The sequence below is a fragment of the Mya arenaria genome, chromosome 16 (assembly GCF_026914265.1).
Source record: "Mya arenaria isolate MELC-2E11 chromosome 16, ASM2691426v1".
Classification (NCBI taxonomy): domain Eukaryota; kingdom Metazoa; phylum Mollusca; class Bivalvia; order Myida; family Myidae; genus Mya; species Mya arenaria.
Window position 1 is genome coordinate 34392640 of NC_069137.1, and position 23100 is coordinate 34415739.

A 23100-nucleotide genomic window follows, 5' to 3' on the forward strand; every position below is an offset into this window, starting at 1 on the left:
TAATATGCCTATAAGCATACGCCAGATGCCATGATGGTTGATGTCAAGTGTTGAGGAGTGATGCAGAAAGTCAGAGGGACATTGGTCTCGCAACTGACACCTCGTCTGTATGTACCGAAAACATGTGTAGGGTAATCTCTGTGCATGCCAAACTTACAGCCCGCACGCAGATACTATATATATGTGTGCATATCATCATCATCAAGGAATTATTCATAAATAAGTCAATACATATGTTGAACCCCCACATTTATTGAAATCGGAAATTACAAATTAATCATATTATACGCCAACAATAACAAAAGCATAACATGGAATTTCTAAAAATAAGCAATTACAATATGCAACAGAGAAATGGATTTGCTAGATATCTTTATGTCAAAGCAGATTCATTATGTTCTTTATACAATGTACATGTTTATACTATAACTTTTAATGTACATGTTGCTATTAGATAGAATGCGAATACATGTATAACAATAATATGTTATTTTTAGGAATACACGAGGTGTTACACACACATGTAGTCAAACAAAATGTTCCCCTTTAACGATAGAATTTCGAAGCCCGAATCCTTCATCTTGTGCTTGGCATCAAGTCTTTAAAAAAAGCCCTAGTGCAGTATATGATATCTAGGATCTAAGCAAGCCCAGAAAGCATGTTACCAGTGAAGGGCTTGCAGGCTTGTACTAAGTCCAACCAATGTAATACGAAATGAGAGGTTTTGTATGTAACTGTCTTATAACAGTATTGTACTGCTCTAATTAATGAGTGTACAGGGAACATTTATGTGTAAGTATATAGGGAACCCATTAAACTGTCTTGAAATCATACTAATAGAACGAAAAGCAAAAATAAACATTATATAGCAAAATATTGCAGAATGTAAATCAAATAGCAAAAATAAATAATTCATAAGATACACTGAGCAGTTACAGAGATATAATTAAACATTTAAAATAAAACTTTTAAACAGTCCAAACGAATAACCATAATTGTGATGAAATGAACAAATTAAATGGCACAATGTCAACATGAACAACAGTGAACACAAAGTGCTGTCAAAAAAGGGGCATAACTTGGCAATTATTAAAGCCCGGTTATGGGCCTTGCCTTATATGTAACTATTATTTATGGTAACATTTGTACAAAGTCTCGTTTAAATATATCGATCGTTTTGAGAGTTGTGGCCAAGGCTACAGTTTCTTTTACCAACAATGCCTACGCTGCTGTCATAAACCACAAGAAGCATGACTTCAAGACTACATGTATGACTGCTGTAATAAACCACAAGAAGCATGACTTCAAGACTATGACTGCTGTCATAAACCACAAGAAGCATGACTTCAAGACTATGACTGCTGTCATAAACCACAAGAAGCATGACTTCAAGACTATGACTGCTGTCATAAACCACAAGAAGCATGACTTCAAGACTATGACTGCTGTCATAAACCACAAGAAGCATGACTTCAAGACTATGACTGCTGTCATAAACCACAAGAAGCATGACTTTAAGACTAGAACTGCTGTCATAAACCACAAGAAGCATGACTTCAAGACTATGGCTGCTGTCATAAACCACAAGAAGCATGACTTCAAGAATGTGACTGCTGTCACAAACCACAAGAAGCATGACTTCAAGACTATGACAATACCTTGACTCCTTTCTATGAACTTAGATGGGCAAAAATACAAAAAGACCATTTGTGGAACGATCTACTGATGATAATTGGATAATAAATGCATTGATACACCTAATACATGGTAACATATATACACTAAATAAAAATAGTATGTTTCACATTGTAGTTTATGTTTTGTTGCATTTGCCTTGTCAGGCATGAACATTTGATCACTCAGTGTTAACTACATGTATAGAACAGTAAAGCCTAGCATAAAGTAAGAATAATGTTGTCAAAACAAAATGGTAGGATTTAAAATGTAGAGACAATTAATATGGAGGTACGCAATAACTATAAGCAAAGCAACAGTATTTCTAGTGATATTTAAAGACTATCAATGCATCTACCATTAGTTTATGAAATTAATATTTCGGAAAAGTTATCTTAACTTTTTGAAATCAAGAGCTTTATCAGTTACATGTAGTTTAGGCAAAGTTGATTTGATTTTCCAAGTTAAACCTTTACATGAATTTGTGACAGCACAACAAGACAGAAAACTTGATCATGCGATATTTTATGGTAGGCATGGTGAAGGACTTGTACAGGGGAAAATTTGGTATTGTATTATAGTATAGTATTTAGTATAGTATATAATTATATTCTATTACGGCTCTATAACCACTCTAAGTATAATGATCTAATATCTAATATCTACTCATATACAAGGTTAAAAGAACTTGTCCTCTATCACAACAATATTACTTATCATAATGGTACAACTTATTCTAAATCAACTCATAGGCTATATTATGTATAACAATGATTACATTTCCTACAACTGACACAATCATATGTTAACTATAGCAAACAACAATAAACACTACAATCACCCAAATGAAGATTGCTAAGAGCACATTTATCATTTTATGAAATACACATTAAAAATACAAAGCAACAACTCAGCAATGCCTTAAGGATTTTCATGACATTGAAAAATATTTATTTCTTCAATTTTGAAGAAAAACAAACAAGGCAAAACCATGTTGAGCAAAAAGATATGTTTTTTACATTTTCGATGCAAAAAATTACGTGCTTATAATGACAATTCCAAAAGTTACAGTAAAGGTTAGCTGTATAATTATTATTATGAACATCAATAGATTCTAGTCATTATACCTTTGTCTAAATTGAGACGGAAATTATTTTTTCAAATTCAAAAAGGTACTACATAAGCTGGTACTGGTAGATTCAAACATCATGGCCATTTCTACTGAATGGTGACTATTACCAGGATACACCTTACCAGAAAACAAAATTTCTTAAAGTTCATTTTTTTCTTCAAAATACTTAACAACATAAAACTTAATATAAAACTAAAGTAAAAGAAATTCTAAGAATAGTTTTTAAAGGAATATTTTCAGAAAATCCTACATCAAACCCTGTCATAGGTAAAATCACAGAAATGTTAAACCGACATGTACGGACCATCTCATCAACAATCTCATCAACAAGCGTACCACAAAATACCAGCTCATGACAAAATATGAGCAAACCACAAAATACCAGCTCATGACAAAATACCAGCTCATGACAAAATACGAGCGTACCACAGAGCGAACCACAAAATACGGTAAGATTAGTTGTGTACGTTACAAATTAAATTTTTTAATTAATGTAATTTTTTACTTGCAAAATCAATCAAACATTGCCTTAATAAACAAATATAAATATTAGCTTTTTCATGTATATAGATATTTAACAACTCAGAAATATGGAGTTATTGTTCTATGCAAGTTCATAAGATAACCGAGTACCCGGGTAGGTTAAACTTGTTAAAACAAGTATAAAAATGGCCAACAAAGAAATAACCATTAAAATAAAATAAATGAGCAAAAAGTTGAAAAATGAGACACAAATTAACACAGGAATGATTTTATGACTAATAAAAAATCAGTTAACACAATAAATAACGAACATAAATAGATGAAAACCAAAACAATCAAAGGAACCATAATGGTTTAACGGTAAGGTCAACGCATGAATGTGTTAACTCCAGTAACAGGTATATATGAGTATTATATACAACACCAAATACAGCAATGATATATCATATAAGGACAGCAGTAAGAAATGGCAAGAATATTTGAATATAAAATACATCAAATTTGGTACAGTAGATTTCCATGTTCCCCATTATTGTCAGCATCCACACTGCTTTATTCTTAATACTCAGCAGGATGTTTTCCATTTTCATTAACAGCTAGATTAAGCACTAAAAATGATCGTATTCAATCTCCATATACAAAGCATACATGTGTTGGGTATCATGTTGTTTTAAGTGTATGTAGCCATTTCATTACCGGTATATCAAAATTGTTAACAGTAATTACATTGCTCTAATTTCAGTAGCATTAAGAAATACACACGTCTATACAACTTTTAAACAAGTTGCGAGTACATGTACATGCTGGGTATATAGTGCAGATATAGCAGTGATAGTGGGGTTATGGCTGTACAATAAACACAATAAAGAGAACATCATACCCCGGTAATTAAAGAGCTTATTGTAATCAGCATAGGCATGTACATTATGTAATTAACAGCAGTGAGAACATATTCAAGTTCTGAATTTAAAGGCAAAACTCCCCTTGATCAGGTTTTCTCCTATATCTAATAAAACTTAAACATAAATCGTCTTCAGTGTTAGATACACAAGTATCACGATCATTTCTGAGGCCCTGATGAAATCTTTTTGTAGATTGACAATTGGCAAAATGATGTGACCACTGATTAATAAAAAGGTGTCTGGATAAATCCACTCAGTGATGGGTGAAATACAGCTTATCAATGGGACTGTCCTTGTTATAACAGGGAAATTTGCCTTTAAATAGAAAAAATGGTTTCATACATATATACAAGCTGATGTGCAGCACTAGGGGGTGCTACTGGATATTTTACATTAAGTTAACCCTGTTTTACTGAGATGCCAGCACACCCCTTAAAATATTACCCATGTATGCAACAAGGAAAATGATAGGTGATGCCATAATGACCTTCATTAATGGACAATCATCTTCACAACTAATACAGCTGGAACACAAAGTAGTGCAAATGCCTTTTTAAAGTGTTACAACATTTCTATTTACTTGTGTTAAAAAATATTAAACTGACTTCGGTCACGCCATGTTTCTTTATCCATGTGAAATAAAAAATATGCCAACACATACATGTTAATTGCCTTCCTTAAAGCAACTTCATTGCACGTGATACTTTTTTCATATTTTACCCACAATACAACATTTATTTAACAGCCAAATCAAGCACCTTGCTTTATGAGGTTATAAGGTATGTGTCAATGCATAGAGAGAGAATCATTTCAAGAATTACGTGTTTTTAAACACTTTCAAAATGTTGTTTACAACAAACCAGGTACATTAACAGAAAGCAATTTTACGACAAATGGTTACATTGGATACAATTATAATCTATCTAAACGAATCCTTTAAATTCTAAACAAAGATAAAATCATTTTAAAAGACATTATGCAGGCATCATTGCACTAATTCTAGACATTGATCCATAGCACTTGCCAGGTTACACAGCACTGTCAAGGTTACACAGCACTAGTTAGGTTATATTGCACTATTATTTGAAAGTTAATTTGCCGCATCCCAGGTGTCTGAGATTTTTCCAACCATCCACTGAAAATAAATAAAGACAATGTATTAATATCAAAGGTTGGTAACAAAGACACACGTTTGGTTCTAAAAAATAAACCTACAAGAAGGTAGATGTATAGAGTAGTATATTGACTACCAGATTATAGTAAGTGTACATACAAATACATTGTACAGACTTGATCTTACAATACCTAAGAAAAAGTACATTTAAATGATAATTTTATTCCGATAAGCGTCACATTATGTTAGGGCATACTCCTTTATACTTCGTGTGCATGGATATGTGGATTGAAAGAACAAAACTACAATCTCATTGTCAAGTCAGTGTTAATCATTTTTAAAAGTTTCGACTCGCTAAATTTATGTAAAGAGCTCTTTGTGAAAAGAAACTGATATTCCTAGAAATAGGATGTGTATATACAATGATATAAAATGTAAACATGTATGGTCTGGCCTCGATAATCTACAATTACAAGTCCAAAATAGTATTATAGACAATAAGTTAGATTTTTATGATTTTACATGAAGCATTTGAAGCTATTATTATACATCAATGTAATTATTCTTTATGTATTTATCATACTGTAATCATATTTCCTCATGTAATGGCAATACAGGTTGCCTTTAGACCAACATTGCCATTAAAACACAAATGAATTAGGTAATATATCTCAAACTGTTATTAAACCGCCTCTTAGCTCCTCCTCTTAAAGCTATATTAATCTAAACACGATGATAACCAACCCTCACCTCGGCTATTTTCTTGTCGGCAATATGTATGTCTTTCTTTGAGCTGGTGGAGCCAAAGAATCCCTTCTTCTCCTTCTCTTTGAGGATGATTTCCAGCCCCTTGGCAGAGACCCGGGGTTTCTCCTTTATCTCCGTCCACGTATAGGTGAACTCGCAGTTCCAGGAGCCAAATATCTCCCCACGACTAGCAAATAATACACGCCTGATAGGGGAGAGAAAACAACCAAGTTTTAAACAAGAAACATTCAATAAATAAGCTTTTCAATAAACACTTTCAAAATTTTGCTAAAGTTAACACCATTGTTGCAAACTTTTAAAGGTTACCTATGATCATGTACGTAAATATTCAAATAATAAAAGCACAGCTTAAACAGTTGTCTGAAATCTCGTTAGAAATACTGCAGATCAAAGGTTCACCCATGTCCCACTTTATAAACATTGTATTCAATAACAGATGTTTCCTACTTGTTGGTAACTAAGAGGACATTCTTGTTGTCCTTGGTAACCACCACGTGGGCTACATATTCATCTGTGTTGTAGTATCGGCCTTTCTCTGTCTCCTGAAAATAAGTCATAAGAAGCAACATAAGTTTTTATACAATATACACACACGTACTGTTGGGGAGCGCTGGTCATGTTGGCCATCATCAAATTATAATTATTATGTTTATGTAGATGTACTATATTTATATATAATCTTAAAATGTTTCTCATCCAAGATCAATCCCCGAACATTCTTAGGCCAGACTCACTATGAGTACAGCACATCCCTCTGCCTCCTGCTTGTTGTATGGACGGAGAATCGCGTCCTTGTAGAATCTACGCGGGGGACGCAGTCTGTGTATCTCACCAACATTCTCAGCAATCCTGGGAAATGGAAGGTTGATTCTAGTTTATTAAATTAAAATGGTCATACCCTGTGGTGGCTTCAGAGAGTGAAATCAATAAGTCTCAATAATAAAAGATTTGTACAAAGTCGATTAAAAGTTTAAGAATGGATCATTTTTCTTTACTTCTTTTAACTGTTTTGAATGTAAAATATAAGCTATTACAGGCAAAATTAACGAGATCTATTTATTAGCATTTAACTTCTATGAAGAGGAATGACCAAAATTTGAAACATAGTTTACCAGAGGTCAGATGACTTCATGCTTGTCCAATCAGATTGCAGTAATAACATAAACAATGACGACATACAGCCAAGCTATTCACGTAGAATGAACATCATATTTTCACTAATATTTTAAATTATACCTTTTTATTCCCTCAAACGAGCTGCTAGCGAAGTCAATGACCCCACTGGTTGGCCTGGTAACAACCCCTACCAGCCCCTTGCCAACCCCCTTGAAAAACCCTTCCACTCCCTCCTTCTTAGCCCCTTCGATAGGCTTGCGAACAATCCCTGTAACTCCGTCAAAGACTCCCTGGAAATGTGGAAGAGTTACAAATACTGCTTAACAATGCAACAAATTTGAAAGGCTACTGAGCAGTTCATTTTATTAACATTCCCTAAAAGATTTATACTTGGTAACCAGTCCGAAACTTCTAAATTTCTTTTCTTTGGTACAAGGATAATTTAGATTAAATTAAAACATGTTGGACAGATTTTGCCTGATTATGATCTATATTTACTGATGAATCTCACTATCAAGACAAAGACAGTTTTGTCAAGATCAATTTCAAGCAAGAACTGAAACTTGCAAGATGCTTATTGAGGCCTCATGCTCCCTTTTCGGAAAACTGTTATCAAAGATCAAGGTTAAAGAATCATATGAGTATGAAATATCATAAAAAAAATCTAGTATCCTCACCATAACAAGTCCTTTCCCTCCCCTAGCAAAGCCCTCGCCTACATTAGCAGGTCTCTTGTTGAGTGCCTCCCGTCTCTTCTTCTGGTAGTCGTCATCCAAGGTCAAGGCCGCTATGCCCTTGCCGAGAGTTCCAGTGATTCTGGACACTGCACCTGCTGCTCCTCCTAAAAAAATAATGCATGATATTGTACTTGTTCCCATATTTTACACTTCTTTGTCTAAGACTTACTTTGTTGGAATATTTAGGTTGGTATATACTGGGCGAGAGCCTAAATCGGAACAGTACCTAAATATGGAACACCCATTATAAAGGTGTTTTTCAGATCGAGATCAGTTTATTTACGATTTTCATCAATAAAGACGTTTGCTTCAGATACAAGTTCCAAGGAACATGATTCTCCGGGTAAGTATTTCAATTACTGCGATCATTTTAAGTTTTTCATGTTCAAATGTCAAGACATGGCATGCGGGGAAAAGATTTCATGCTTGCCACAATCACAGCCTATTGGTAAAGCCTATATTTTACTGAAACCATCAAATTTTACAGCCAAAAATGACAAAAAAAGATAAGCTGGAACATAAATTATTAATTTACTTAAACAAAACATAGAGCAATAATTTTAAAAGAATACATAAAAATAAATAACAAATTAGAACTGTTCCATATTTAGGTACTCCGGGGACGAAAATGGCTGTCCTTGACTTTGCGGTTAATTAAGTACTTTTCATGCAGATTGGTAGTATCTTGAAAAAACCCATTTATATCAACCAATTTCTCTTGAATCCTGGTATGCTGATGGAAAATTTTGTAGTTGTGACGCAAGTCTAACTAAAAATATTTCAAAAATAGTGCCGAAAGTGTTCCAATTTCTGTACTTGCCCAGTACACTTAATGGATGAATTGCATTATTGTGTACCATAATGAGTATTTGCCTGTATATTCAATATCTAGTTCCCATATGGTCATGGTACCATCAACCTAGACAATTAATATACAAAGTCATGTATGTTTGTCTCTATTGTACCAACAACTGAACAGCAGAATTATGGACGTACCGACAGCGTGTCCAAACAAACTCTTCACCCCCAGCATCATCCCCTCAGCAAACTCCTCTGGACCCTGGATGGCTCCCTAAAGAAGGCAATATAATGAATGAAGAAGCCAACATGAACAACACTAGCTTTAATTGAGAGCAGAAACACATTTCTATGTTATTATAAAGAACTGACAGACATGACATAATCCTGCTTTAAAGGCAACAAAGTTTACAGGGAAATTTACCTAAAAAAGTATAAACACTATGTAATGTACCGTACCTGGTATGGCTCATAGAAGAGGTCCTCAATGCCCTCGGCCATTCCTCTCAGTAACCCAAATGGATTTCCCAGCACATCCAGTCCCAGCACAAGGACATACATTTGCTTAATCGCCTGAAGTGTATGGAAAGAATGCAAACATGTAACTAGAAGAAGATGGGTAATAGGTTAAGTGAAATACAGCAGTCTGAAAGGTCGAGGATGGCAAAATCTCTGAACAGAAATTTTGAAAGTGTCATTTGCTGCTGGGCTTCAAATCTCCCGTGAGCCTGGGACAATATTCAAGGTGATAATATGAAAGTATCAATTCATCAAAAGAGAAAGTTGCACCTGTTATAATTCACACCTACTTTTTTTATGGAACTCTTGGTCTTAAGAAATATTGTGAGACAAAACGAAACTAAGAATCAAATAATGAAGGCAGAGACTTACAGGGTGTAATGTTCCTATTCTGTAGCATTGTACATGAGTATTTACTGACCTGTCCAGCTGTATTACCGGTTATTTCCCATGGTACATTAAATATTAACTGACTTGTTCATCATAGTGGCTGGTCATCTCCCTCATCAAGGGCCTGGTACATGAAATATTTACTGACCTGTCCAGCATAGTGGCTGGTCATCTCCCCAGTCAGGAGGATGGCACATTATGTATTTACTGACCTGTCCAGCATAGTGGCTGGTCATCTCCACAGTCAGGCAGGGTTAGACACTAATACTTTTCAAAAGGTAGTCCCTCGGACTACTGGATCTGAAATCTGGGTAGTCCAGCAAAATTTCTGGTAGTCCAAAAAATTGCAAGCCTGCAATGGATTTCTAGAGTTTTGCGACATTGTCAGTATAACCATTTGATTGGTATTTTTTTTTATCTATCTCAATTTTAAAAACAATTCTGGCCTTTAAATATAATTTTTAAACCTTAAAAAAAACTAAAAAACATGCTTATATGCCCCATAATAAAAATATAAGAACCATCCTAAAATACCCCCTTAATCTTAAAATACCCCCTTAATCTGTCACTTTCGGGAAAACAGCGTTATAAATCACTTGACACCTCTACCGAAATCGTTGCTAAGTTACGGCACAAATGACAGACATTCTACTTATAGGCAATATTTGATAATTTGGCATCCTATTATTCAGTATTCTTTGTTAATCTAAACGACATACCATAATGCTAAAAAAACAACATAATGAAATAAACTCCCAAAGTGTTATTTTTAAATTACTTTTCTATTATGGGAGTATTTAGATCAAAGTTGTTATTTGCCCTAGCTTCAATGCATAAAATGTTACTACATTTTGGAGCGAAAATTAACGCACACAAGTCTGCCGTTGTCTGCACCTGGGAGTAAGATTGGTCCCAGTCTGCACTTACACTGCATTAGACCTATTTTGGCAGTATGATTATTTTATCAGCTGCTCTTCTAAAAGCCATTTAAAAGATTTCACAAGCCAGACATTATGTTCCTTCTGTTTGCTTTATCGAGACACTGACATTTGACAATACCCTAAACCATAATAACCCTGACGAATGTTCAGAAAATCTAAAAATAGTAACCGCCATTATGCTTTGGTTTACATCGTATCTATCATTGTTTCTGACTGAAAATGCAAGGGACTTAGAAATTCTACCACTTCTGGACCCAAATCTACCTCGCTGAGATTGGCAGAGGTTCACATGTCTGAGAATTTAAACACACCACACAGTGCGAATTTTTTTTTCCCTTTCTAAATTAAGACATTTTAAAGACTGGTTTAAATATTGGTCAAAAGACTAAATGAAATGCGCACGTAATTCGGTGAACAGTCCACGTTGTCCGGAACTGCTCGGCCATTTTCGGCAAACTTTAGAATGAGCATTTACCGCTGATGTTCGGCTTTTTTTTAACATGACGTTCAACCCAAGTTTAAGCGTAATCAAGATTTTATACTCAATTAACTGATGTGATATTTAATTGTTCTAGTAGTCCGACAGACTACTGACTTAAAATTTCTTGTAGTCCGATCAAAAAACTGGTAGTCTCGGACTACCGGACTACCGTTAGTGTCGAACCCTGTCAGGAGGATGGTACATTATGCATTTACTGACCTGTCCAGCATAGTGGCTGGTCATCTCCTCAGTAAGAAGGATGGTACAGGAAGTATTTACTGACCTGTCCAGCATAGTGGCTGGTCATCTCCTCAGTAAGAAGGATGGTACAGGAAGTATTTACTGACCTGTCCAGCATAGTGGCTGGTCATCTCCCCAGTCAGGAGAATGGTACATTATGTAATTACTGACCTGTCCAGCATAGTGGTTGGTCATCTGCCTGGTCAGGAGCCTTGTACATGGAGTATTTACTGACCTGTCCAGCAAAGTGGCTGGTCATCTCCCAGTCAGGAGCCTTGTACATGAAGTATTTACTGACCTGTCCAGCATAGTGGCTGGTCATTTCCCCGGTCAGTTGTTTGTTGTTGTAGAACTTGTGTTCTCTCTGGAAGAAGCCAAGTCTGGAAAGGAAATGTATTACAAAATTAATACTCAAAGCATATCTATGGAGGAAAAATTGATATATGAATAAGGTGGAAAAAATCTACTTAAGGGCATAACATGTTTGGATGAACATTTTACATAAATGTTTTAAAAGAACACTAATATTCACTTGTGCCTGTTTTGTTTGGAACAATGTACCAGCTCTGTAACCATGAAGTCAGAAAAATAATCAGCTGTAGCTTCTTCAGTAACCACATGTAGTATATACTACAGTGAAGGCTAATAAAGCGAAGTCTGTACATAGAAAAGAGAATAGTAGCGGTCTGCATACACATGGGGTTCACCACAGAGAGCCAATATTCATCATCCTTTCAAGATGTTTTGCTATATAAGAATATCAATAGCTTATAAAACTCACTTGAAGACAACATCCTGTATATCAGTAAGGACGACGCCCACACTCTGTAGGAACACGTTGATCACGTTGGCGTGTAGCTGCATGGCCTTGCCATCACCACCTCCTTGCAGGGAGAAACTCAGGTGCACCTGCAAAACAAGGGGAGGAAATAGTTCCAATATTTACAGTATAATTTATAATCATGCACCCATGCCTTAATTTTCCACATCAAAGTTTAAAACACAGAATTAGGCGTACCTTTATAGGAGAGAGATGTAGATAGTCATAGAACATCTTCTGTTCACTGGCCAGGGACAGCCCCATGGTTGTCACCAGGTCTTGCTTTGTTCTCTCTATGTCTTCTTCCAACATTTGCTTCTGAAAACCCCAGAGAATAATACATTAAAGCAACTGTGCACCAGATGATCAATTTGCAAGAAAAAAAAAAGTGTTGAAAACTGACATAAACTTGGTATCAATGTGTACAATGCATTTAAACTTACTAACTGAAAAACCACATAGTTTACAATTTATTTAAGTTTAGCAGTTATTTCATATTTTTCCATTAAAAAAGATTACTGGGTATGTCTACCTAGTAGAATTCATTCCTTATGCGTGATTGGCTAGTTTGTGTTATCACGTGATATTACCGAGTTAGGTGTATAGCTCAGTAGATACGATGCTGGACTGCAATTTTGTCGACACGGATTCAAACCCGGTCTACGACACCATTTTTTTTTACATTTTGGTACTTTTTTTACAATTATGATATCAAAGCGTAACACATTCTATTAAATAATTGTCCTGAGATTCGTTACAGTAATTATATATATTTTTTTTGGTGCCAATCTGGTGTACAGTCCCTTTAATGGGTAATAAGAAGGTAGAAGGGGCACAAAGCCAGGAATGTGTAAATATCTTAGACATGTGTTGAGTTAACAAAAAATATTATTTTTTCAACACAAACTCTAAGACAATTTTAGAAAAAATGAGCTTAAATTTGGGCTGATTTGATAAAGTGGAATAAATATAGGTGTCCAACTCTCAACTAAAATATTTTGGAAAAGCCGTTATGATGATGAACATCACATACCCTGGTAAACCTTCAGCCAAGCTAAGCCACAATAAGCCTTAATTAACAATAAGCTAAGCACTGTTGTTCAATTTTTAGCAAACCTAAACTGATAAACCTTTATAGTGAACCTTTTGCTTAAGTAAGCTTCTATACGCCATGCAACTGAAAAAACTGGTGAACTTTCACTTAATTTCCTATAAACCTGGTGAACTTTGAGCTAAGCTACAATAAACCTTTGGCAACCATAAGCTAAGCTTCTATTGAACCTTTTAAATTTGTTCAGCTTCTGTAAGTTCTGGTCAAATGTTTGCTAAGCCACTGTGCTTAAAATTAAAACCCAGGTCAACTTATAGCTAAGCTGGTAAAAACTCCGGTCCACTGCTAGTTAAGGTACAATATATAAGCTTAGCTAAGCTACATGTATTATTGACAAGTTACACTAAGTGACTACTTGTATACCGGTAGTTAAGTATAAACATGGGAGCAGACATGTGAACTCTACTGCTTTTGAGACCTCCCTACCGCTCTACCGCTCACCCCACAAAAACTACCCCTCTTAAAAAAATTAATCTAAACAATTTTTGGCCTTACAATTCCATTTGAAAACCCTCAAAATTCAACCATGCTTTAATACCCCATTATCTGTCACTTTAAGGAAATGGTGCAATATACAACCTGTCATGTTTCTTGACACCTTGGGCGAGATCGTCGCAAAGTTACGGCACTATTTAAAGAACGGCATCCTACTAATCAATATTCTTGGTTAATCTTAAAAACATATCTTTTAATGCTTTGATCAAAACATTTCTGGATAGAAATAACATTCCCATAGTTTTATTAATTATCTTGAATATAAGATTTTACCACATTTTTGCGCGAAAATGAAAATACACAATTTTGCATTCCTCTGCTCATGCATCTCCACCCTGCACTAGACCTGTTTAGCAGTCTGATTGAATTATCAACAGCTCTACTAAATATAAACTTGAGATTTCACCAGCCAGCAGTCATATTCCTTCTGTTTCACAACCAAAACACTGATATTTAACATGACCCTGAACCAAGACGCATTTGATGCGTATTTTCCGAAAATCTAATAATAGTAACAACCATCAAGTTTTTGTTTACATTGTATCCACCATTGTTTTTGACTGAAAATGAAAGGGATTTAGAAATTCTACAGCTTTTGAACCCAATCTACCGACTTGGAGACCCAAATCTACCTGTCTGACATTGCCAGAGGTTCACATGTAAGAATGGGAGTCACCTCTTGTTCACTGGTGATATCCTGGTCGGAGGAGAACAGGTCTATGATGTTGTTGAGGAAACCCTGGTCCACCTTGAGCTGCATCTCCTGGATCAGCACCTTGAAGTACCTAGAGGAGAACATCAACAAAATCAACAGTAAAACCAAATACACATACAGGAAGAAATTAAACAGAGGTCGATAAGCTGTTAAGCACTACCAGAAACAGGGACCCTTAGAACTTTCAACACTTTCGAATACTAAGTGTATAAAGATATATGATAGACAATGATGTAAATTTCGTATGCCTCATATACCCCATAGTATTTTTTTTTTATCAAATTTATAACAAAAAACAAAATTGGAAACAAGCTCTTTCTCAAAGGAAATTTTAAATATAAGCAGTTCCTTGTCTGATTTATGTTGAAATAAAACACAAAGTGCATTGAACTTTTATAATTATGTTTTATTCGGACATTAATTTTACATAAATGTACAGAGTATGCAATACTGTTTCAAATGCTACCAAAGTGACATGGGTTCACTAGGCACAACATTTAACATTATTGCCAATGGCTCCAGATACCTAAACAGAAGTGTGACTTACTTCATCTGGGAGATGTTTGTGTGTTCATGTTTTCGTAGCATCATGCTCACTTCCGTGAATGGCTTGGGCACTGAAAAGTCATGTATCATTAATCAATATTAGCATTAATTAAGGAAAAGATGAACAAATGATCAAAGTAAGGCCAACTCACTCAACAAGTATGTATTACTAAAAGACAAAATAATTGAAACAAAGATCAAATGTAGCTAAAGCTTAATCTACATTTTCTTAAAGCTATAGCTTTTGTATGAATATATATTGTTATACTGATAAAGAACAAACAATATCACTTGGTACACCCAACTCCTGGTTTGTTGACAGTGATGGGACTCACTTTACATAGTTATTTTGAACATTTGTACCAAATTTGATGGAAATATTTTTTAAAGGTTTCCAAATAATGATGATAATAAAAGTTTTCACAAAATGCCACTAGTTAGCCAATGTTATTGCTGATGGCATCAAGGCTAACGTAAAACCTCAACACTTTTTCATTGAATGGACATTTAAGCTAACTACAGTACCGTTAAGACCAAACTTGACAGTAAGTGCACTTCTTGTTCACTATCAGTTCACTATAGGATTCCATGAATAGAATGAGTCACCTGTGGGCACCACCCATATTATTCCAGTCATGCCATGCTATTGACCATGACCAATGGGCATAATGAGTTTGAAGACTTTTCACAAAGACATTCAAAAGTTATGGATTTGAAACACCCATCAAATCTCAAGAAAAGGTCACCATGACCTTGACCCAAAAATCAAAAGGTGTCATTTATCTACCGTACATACCAAGTTCGAAGACTACACCATGGTGTCCAAAAGTATCTGATCAGAAACAATAGTGTGACAATAAAGACAATGAATCTTGACAAAGTAATCCCTAAGTGTAAGCCATGCATCGCCAGCGACAAAACATGATATTTGTGTGGTAAACTCACCACTTTCAGCAGCCACAGATTTTGGTGGAGGCATAGGTGACAGCACGGTAGGGAACACAGCACCAGCTACCTGGTTGTCTAGCTGTAATAGAACATAAAATGGGGCACTGTAAAGGATGATGCAGAAATACTGAGTTTTAAGTTTTGAAAAGTAAAAAAGCTAGTTTCTGTTTCTTTGTTAAAAAATCAATTTTGTGTTTTTATGAAATTGCTAAAATTTAAGAGGTATAGAATAATACCAATCTTCACTTAAATGTTAACACTAAAAAAAATGCAAAGTTTTGTGCTGTTTTTAATTTATCAAGTAGTGATCTTTTATGTATAACCTTGATGTTTTTAACTCAATATAAAGTAATTTATACTTTGTTTTAACCATATTTTTCTACATTTAGAGAATAAAAACACAGAGAAGTAATTGTTTGTGAGATTCTCGAATCTATTATTGGTGACCTCAGTCACAATCTACCGTGTTTGACAATACTAGATAAACAATACTAGATAAACGTTATACCTTACCTGAACCCTGTTGATTTTTGCGTGGAACTGGACCTGATGAGGGGAAGTCTTATACTGGATCCAGATCCCATCCTGGAAACTTCTCCGTATCTGTCTCTTATTTGGTTTGAACATCATCATCTCATTGAAATTCACCTGAAAACAGCAACACAATATTTGCAAATATTTTCCCATAGTCTTTTGCAGAGGATTTATGAAAGGAATCCAACCCGGGTCGCCAAGATGAGAAGTAAACCGGACAACCTTTTAGATATCTTTGACTATCCTAAAAACTTAACCGGTTTTCTACAATTAGCTACAGAACATTATTTTATCAAACCTAATATTTGCGCGTACAATATTGTTTTATGACAATATTGAAAAATAAAGTTGAATTTTAAATATAAGCTCAAAATAAAATAAACGAAACAAGACCTCCATCTTGTCAATGTTGATTTTTTCCGGTGGCGTTCTTCCACTGACTTTTTCAAGGTCAAACTTCTGATATGCTTGCTCCAAGGCCAGGTTTGATTTTAAAGTGAATGCTTTGTGTCGCCTTTTTCTTTTCTCTTCCCAAATGAAACCAGAGCTGAAGTATAACATTTTTCCATATCTATAACCAGGGCATGATACTTTTCTGGTATGCTTATTCCAGGGCAATAGGTTTTCAAAGAGAACATTTATGTTGCCTATAATGCTTTTCTTTCAATATAATTTTGAAGCTGAAATTTAACAAAATTCCTTTAATCATTTGCAATGGCATGACACATTTTAGGTATGCTTGTTCTGGGGCTAGGTTTTGATTCCGAGGTGAATTCATGGGTTCATGCCATTTTTTAAAAAAAAAATCCAGTGCTGAGTTATAACAAAATTCCTTATATCCATTGCCAGGGCATGAAATGTCTGGTCCGTGTTAGTTTAAATGTCCAATGTTTATAGGCATATAAAAAAAATATCAATCCAAGCTCAATATGTTCGAACATAAAAGCTTGTTACCTGGTTAACCCGAGGAAGGCAACCTCCTTCTGTGTATAGTTGTTCACCAGTGACATTCCCATATCTTGTAGGCTCACTGTTATTTCTTGCTCCAACCGCTCCAACTCACCCGCCTGGGGAAATAACACAATCATGACAAATATGTAAGACAGGTTGACATACAAATGACAAAAAGAACTGAGAAGTTTGAATATTGACAGCTACCATTTCCAAGAGAAAAATGGAGTGGAATGAAGGAAGAGAAAATTCTTTGAATGAAAACGTAAGAAAGGAAAAAATTAGTCTCTTTGTAATGCATTGTAAGTCTTAATGATCAGACGAGGAGGTGTCTAATTGTTTAGTGGTGGGAAATACAAACAAAAACTCATGTGCCACTACAAGGTAGCTTAGCGATGTTAATATTTCACCATTTGAAGTAACGGCTTCTTGAATCAGTTAAAGCTCACTCAATGACACAAAGAGTTCAGTGGTCATATGGAACCCAACTTGAAACCTGGAACAGCCGCACTGTGAATATCTTTACTGGACTTGTTAATAGTTAACCTTTACACAGCCAGGTTTGTTACAACATTCGAACTCAGACAGCGATGTACAACTTTAGTGCAACTTTTAATATAAATGACTGTGTTAGACTGAAATTACATATCTCAACTTTTTTACTAAATTCAATGACTGTTGATTTCTTAAATTAGCAATCCCGACTTGTAGCTAACAACAATACTAGTAGTCTAGTCTGCAGAGTATAAAGTGAAATGTACTGAAAAAGTAGCTAAAAGCTGATCATTATGAGTTATAGACTATATATTTATAGATACGAAAACTATAATCAATAACTACACTATGTGAACTATTTAGATCAAAGTGAATTAAAGACAAAATATCCTATGCACAGCAAAGTTAAATAAGCCACCCTAAAAACGTAACCTGTGACTTTTTAAACAGCTGAAATATAAATAAGGCAAAGTTTTACAATTGCAATAATTTCAGGTACCCAATGACAACTTAAAAAAACACACCCAAATTTCTTATTTAAGACATAAATTTTCCATTACAATGTAAGACAATACAACTTCAGCATTATTTTATATTATAAAAAAGGCATGAGTTGATTAATAAACTAAACATAAAAACAGGAAGCTAAACAAACCACACCAGCTGTATATACATGTATGCCATGCAAACAAGACACAAACATACAAACATATAACTCCCTCATTGAACTAGCCCCACCCTCCTCCCTTACTCATTGACCAGACACATACCTGCAATAAATGTGATTCATGCAAGATTCACAGCTGCAGGTATTCTTCATTTTTTATTGCAATGCCCCATGACACATTTACTTGAAGCTACAAAAGACACCAATGCAGTAACGCCTCATTAAAGCCGGATATTTGACGATGCAGTTTTGCAAACACAAGATTTGAGTTAGTTATCTATTTTTTTAACCAAGAAGACCCATATTTATACCTTTCAGAGATATGTTCATACAAATACCCTGATCAAATTGCATGAAGATCAACAGAAACTATTCCATTTAGGAAAATAAACAAGTTATAAATAAATCAACATTTCCTAAAAGATAAGTCCCAGAGACCTGGTTCTTGACCACAGATGACACACTTTAACATCTAAGATCTAGAACAGGGTAACATGTTTCCAAACATTATACCTAATGACTTAGTCATACATGTGATAACGTCCCGGACGTCCGGGATTGTCCCGGAAATCGTATCTCTGTCACGGAGTCACGGAAGGGTGCATGTTTGTCCCGGAAAGTCATAAAAAAAAAAAACGAAAAAAAAAATCTCGGAATCGGAATCGATTATCCTATTTTACCAATGTAAGTCAGCTATTTTGCCTGTCCGGGACACTGGTCGTAAAACACAGGACATGTTGACACTAATCCGTTAATTGGTACGTGTGTCGTCGAGGTCATCGTCAATCACCCGATAATTGATCTATCGGCCTATTGTTGTGCTTAACGAGTGGGGGAGGGTTCTTGTATACAAATTCATTGTTTTCATATGGATTTGTTTGGTCTTATGAGTGATAGCTTTAAATTGATGAATTGATATTTTTCACACATTTTACCGACAAACGAGCATGAAGGTAAGTTCAAAGAAAGTGACAAAATGAGTAAAAAAACAAAATTAAAACACGGAAAACATCCCATATTCCTTTCAAATTTCAAAGTCGATACATCGTTATACTTTAAACAACTTTAAACAACTTACGCGTCCATAATGAATTTTAGTGTTTTGACATTTTTTTCCGAACTATCGTGTGTATTTTTACGCCGAAATAAAACTGACGATATGGGGTTTACAGGTGGTTATATAGAATGCTTTAATCACGTGACCATGGTAAGTCACGTGATCGCTTTATACAGCCGATTGTTGACATGTCTCTATCAAAATTATATGCCATTCGGAACTCCTCGGCCATTTTTTCAAAAACAACCTCGGATGTATGCCGGTACATCTGTTGAAGTAGTCCGTATTTTTTTGAATAAAAGCATTAATTAAATGTAGTGTTTAAGAGTTGTATTCATTGCTCTCAGTTTAAATTGATCGCCAGTGAAGTGTATTATTGCAAACATAATTACGATTCCCAAGAGTTAAGTCATAAATTTTAACTACTAAATAAGATTACTACGCGATCTATTTGCAGCGGACTTAAACGTACCACTTTTTAAGTACCTAAACCGTCCATATACATCCGAGGTTGTTTTTGAAAAAATGGCCGAGGAGCTCCGAATGAATTATATACATCTCCAAACGGAAAAAAGCTCATCGACTGGAAAATCTTTTTTATCGTCTGGAAAATATTGTGTGTCATAAATTGCAAACGTTTTAAATGTGATGAAAAAATAAATATTTTATAACGCATGTTCTCAAAAGCGCGGGAAAACAGGTGCCCGTATAGTTGTTTATTTCCTGTTTTGATGAAACCGAAAGTTGACTGCATATCCTCCTGGTTAGCACTTCATTTAAAGCCTGGTGGTTTTATTTTTTCAAGAAAAAGCAGAAAAAACACAACCATGTCAAGTAAAAAATACGTCTTGGCAGTCAAAACAGGTACATTTTCCCGACGTTAAAAACGACTAAAATAGTCCCAGATATGCTCTAGAATGCACCACAGACATTCCCCATTTGAAAAAAATTCCGGGGGGGGCATGCCCCCGGACCCCCCTAGTGTGCGTTGACATAACGACGAGTGTCCCGGAATCGACCCAAGAAATTATCACATGTATGACTTAGTTTTTTACCTAAGGTGACTCATATTCACAACAGCCTAAGATACAATGCAGACAAATTTTCCAAACAAGTTGTATGAAGATTTGATTAAAACATCCGAATTTATGACATGGGGAAAAATATTTCCAAAGTTTTGACCTAGTGACCTAGTTTTTGACCTGAGGTGACCCATATTTACAAATGTTCAAGAAAACATGTAGACAAGTACTCTGACAAAGTTTCATAACAATTGGATAAAAACTTTATGACATGGAATAAAAACTTAAATGCAGAATTGTTAACAAAGGCCCACCTGCTAGTCTGGTCATATTACAAGCACCTGATATACAGCATGTATAAACCTGAAACAATTGTGAAAGCTTTCCATGCATTTTTTTTAACTCAAGTCAGTTGACAGTGAGATCAGCCCAGTGAAGCAGAATGGGACATACTGACAGCTGTACAGACAAATGGAAGGAAAAACCAGCAGCTTCAATAACTCTACCCTGAGTTTTGATCAGGGATCAATAAAACATCATTGTCTCTTACCTCCTGCGCAATTGTAGCCAGGGCCAGGTCATGAGTGAAGAGAAGCACCCTCTGCATCCCGGACAGGAAGGAGACCCAGTACACCTTCACGTCAGAGTTGTAGAAAAACTCCCCTATACCATCCTACAGGATGAAGAAAAATACAGAGCAATTAGTAGTAGTTTCTTTATAATGAGAAGTTTTATGATACCATATACGACAGTGAATATAAAATAGTAGATTATGAATCAAAGTTGAACAATTATATTTGGAAGGATTGATAACATAACACTGTATTCTTAAGCCACACCTCATTTGTAGAGGTGTGAAGTAACTTGCCAGTAACCTGTGATACATTCTGCACTGTCTATCCTGTGAGAGGTCAATTATTTATGTTAATTGTTTCACCACAACTCCAAATGTGTCTTGCACACAGCATCCTTCCGTGTATAAAATCCAGCCATACAATCAGCAATAGCTTTAACATTCTTTAATGAACTGTATACATTTTGTCTTACCTGTGAGAGGTCATTTTTCACGTCTTTCTTCTCCCCACAACTCCAGACCAGCTCTCTTTTGCCTATAGCATCCTCCCAGGTATAGAACCCAGCCATGCCAGCGGCCATAATTTGTATATTCTTCACTGAACTGCAATGATAAATTTATTATTAAATCTACGTAGTTATCAAGCAGTGCAAACATTAGGTTCTTTCTGACAAATTTGTTAATGAACATGAACACAAACATTAACATCAGAAACTAAAAATCAAAAACAATGTGCTGGTAAAAACCAAGCATCTACAAGGGTGCCCAAGTTAACAGTCAACTTTTCTACTGTTCTAACAAGGTGCATAACTTGATAATTACTTAGGCCAGAGTAATGGACCTTGCTTATGAAGTGTGTTGTCTCTGGTGACATATGCACCAGGTTTTATAAGAATTTCTCTAATGGTTTTTGAGTTATGGCCAAGGTTCAAGCTTTTGAACAATGACACTGATGACACCAAGGCTATAGAATCACACTTGAAGGTATGGCTCTCAATGGTTGCGGCATCCCAAATTAGGTAAGGTCAAGGTAAATAACATGCGTAAAACACACATATACAAAAGAAATACCTAAGCCCACTGTATTTTTGAATGTACCATTTATCAAACTTGTAGGTAAAGTTCACAATGTTGACAGCCTTGCAAACCAAGTAAGGTCAAGGTCACAAATAACAAGCGCAAAACACACAAAACAAGAGCTGTCACAGTATGTGACGAATGCCCCCACATGTGACATTGACCTATGAACAAGGTCAGTACATGAAAAGTTGATCTTGCCTTTACGTGTCAACTACATATGGCAACTTATTTTAAATTGCCTATGAACATAAAAAATACCACACATATTTGACAACCTACACTCTTATGTCCTTTTATTCAGCATTCCATTGTGAATAAACACTCAGTGTATCTTTCACCTTAGAGGTAGGGACATGGGTCTTGCACACGACACGTCGTCTTGGTATGTCAAACACATGTGGCAAGTTATTTTAAAATATGTCCATACAAGAAAAAGTTACAGCCCGGACACGACAACCTATACTCTTTGTCCTTATATGCAGCATTCCATTGTGAATAAACACCTAAGTGTGACCTTGACCTTAGAGGTAAGGACACGGGTCTTGCATGCGACACGTCGTCTTGGTATGTCAAACACATGTGGCAAGTTATTTTAAAATCTGTCCATACAAGAGAAAGTTACATGCCGGACATGACAACCTATACTCTATATCCTTATATGCAGCATTCCATTGTGAATAAACACCTTGACCCTAAAGGAAGGGACACGGGTCTTGCACGTGACACGTCGTCTTGGTATGTGGAACACATGTGGCAAGTTACTTTAAAATATGTCCATACAAGAGAAAGT

The 23100-nt window shown here is 35.4% G+C and overlaps 1 protein-coding gene across 1 annotated transcript in view; it reads right to left on the minus strand.

Moving 5' to 3' along the window:
- Positions 1–232: 232 nt before the first annotated feature.
- LOC128221076 (intermembrane lipid transfer protein VPS13A-like) overlaps positions 233–23100 on the minus strand; it is a 115777-nt gene continuing 92909 nt past the window's right edge. Inside the window, exons 64-82 of the mRNA XM_052929518.1 lie at positions 21704–21833; positions 21207–21329; positions 17419–17531; positions 16858–17011; positions 16444–16578; positions 15928–16009; positions 14984–15053; positions 14398–14506; positions 12314–12433; positions 12077–12204; positions 11594–11675; positions 9184–9297; positions 8923–8998; positions 7867–8030; positions 7310–7479; positions 6808–6922; positions 6521–6615; positions 6056–6257; positions 233–5326 (exon numbers count right to left, since the gene is read on the minus strand). Coding sequence (XP_052785478.1) covers positions 5282–5326; positions 6056–6257; positions 6521–6615; positions 6808–6922; positions 7310–7479; positions 7867–8030; positions 8923–8998; positions 9184–9297; positions 11594–11675; positions 12077–12204; positions 12314–12433; positions 14398–14506; positions 14984–15053; positions 15928–16009; positions 16444–16578; positions 16858–17011; positions 17419–17531; positions 21207–21329; positions 21704–21833 — 2227 coding nt within the window. The 3' untranslated portion in view covers positions 233–5281. The remainder of the gene's footprint in view (positions 5327–6055; positions 6258–6520; positions 6616–6807; positions 6923–7309; positions 7480–7866; positions 8031–8922; positions 8999–9183; positions 9298–11593; positions 11676–12076; positions 12205–12313; positions 12434–14397; positions 14507–14983; positions 15054–15927; positions 16010–16443; positions 16579–16857; positions 17012–17418; positions 17532–21206; positions 21330–21703; positions 21834–23100) is intronic.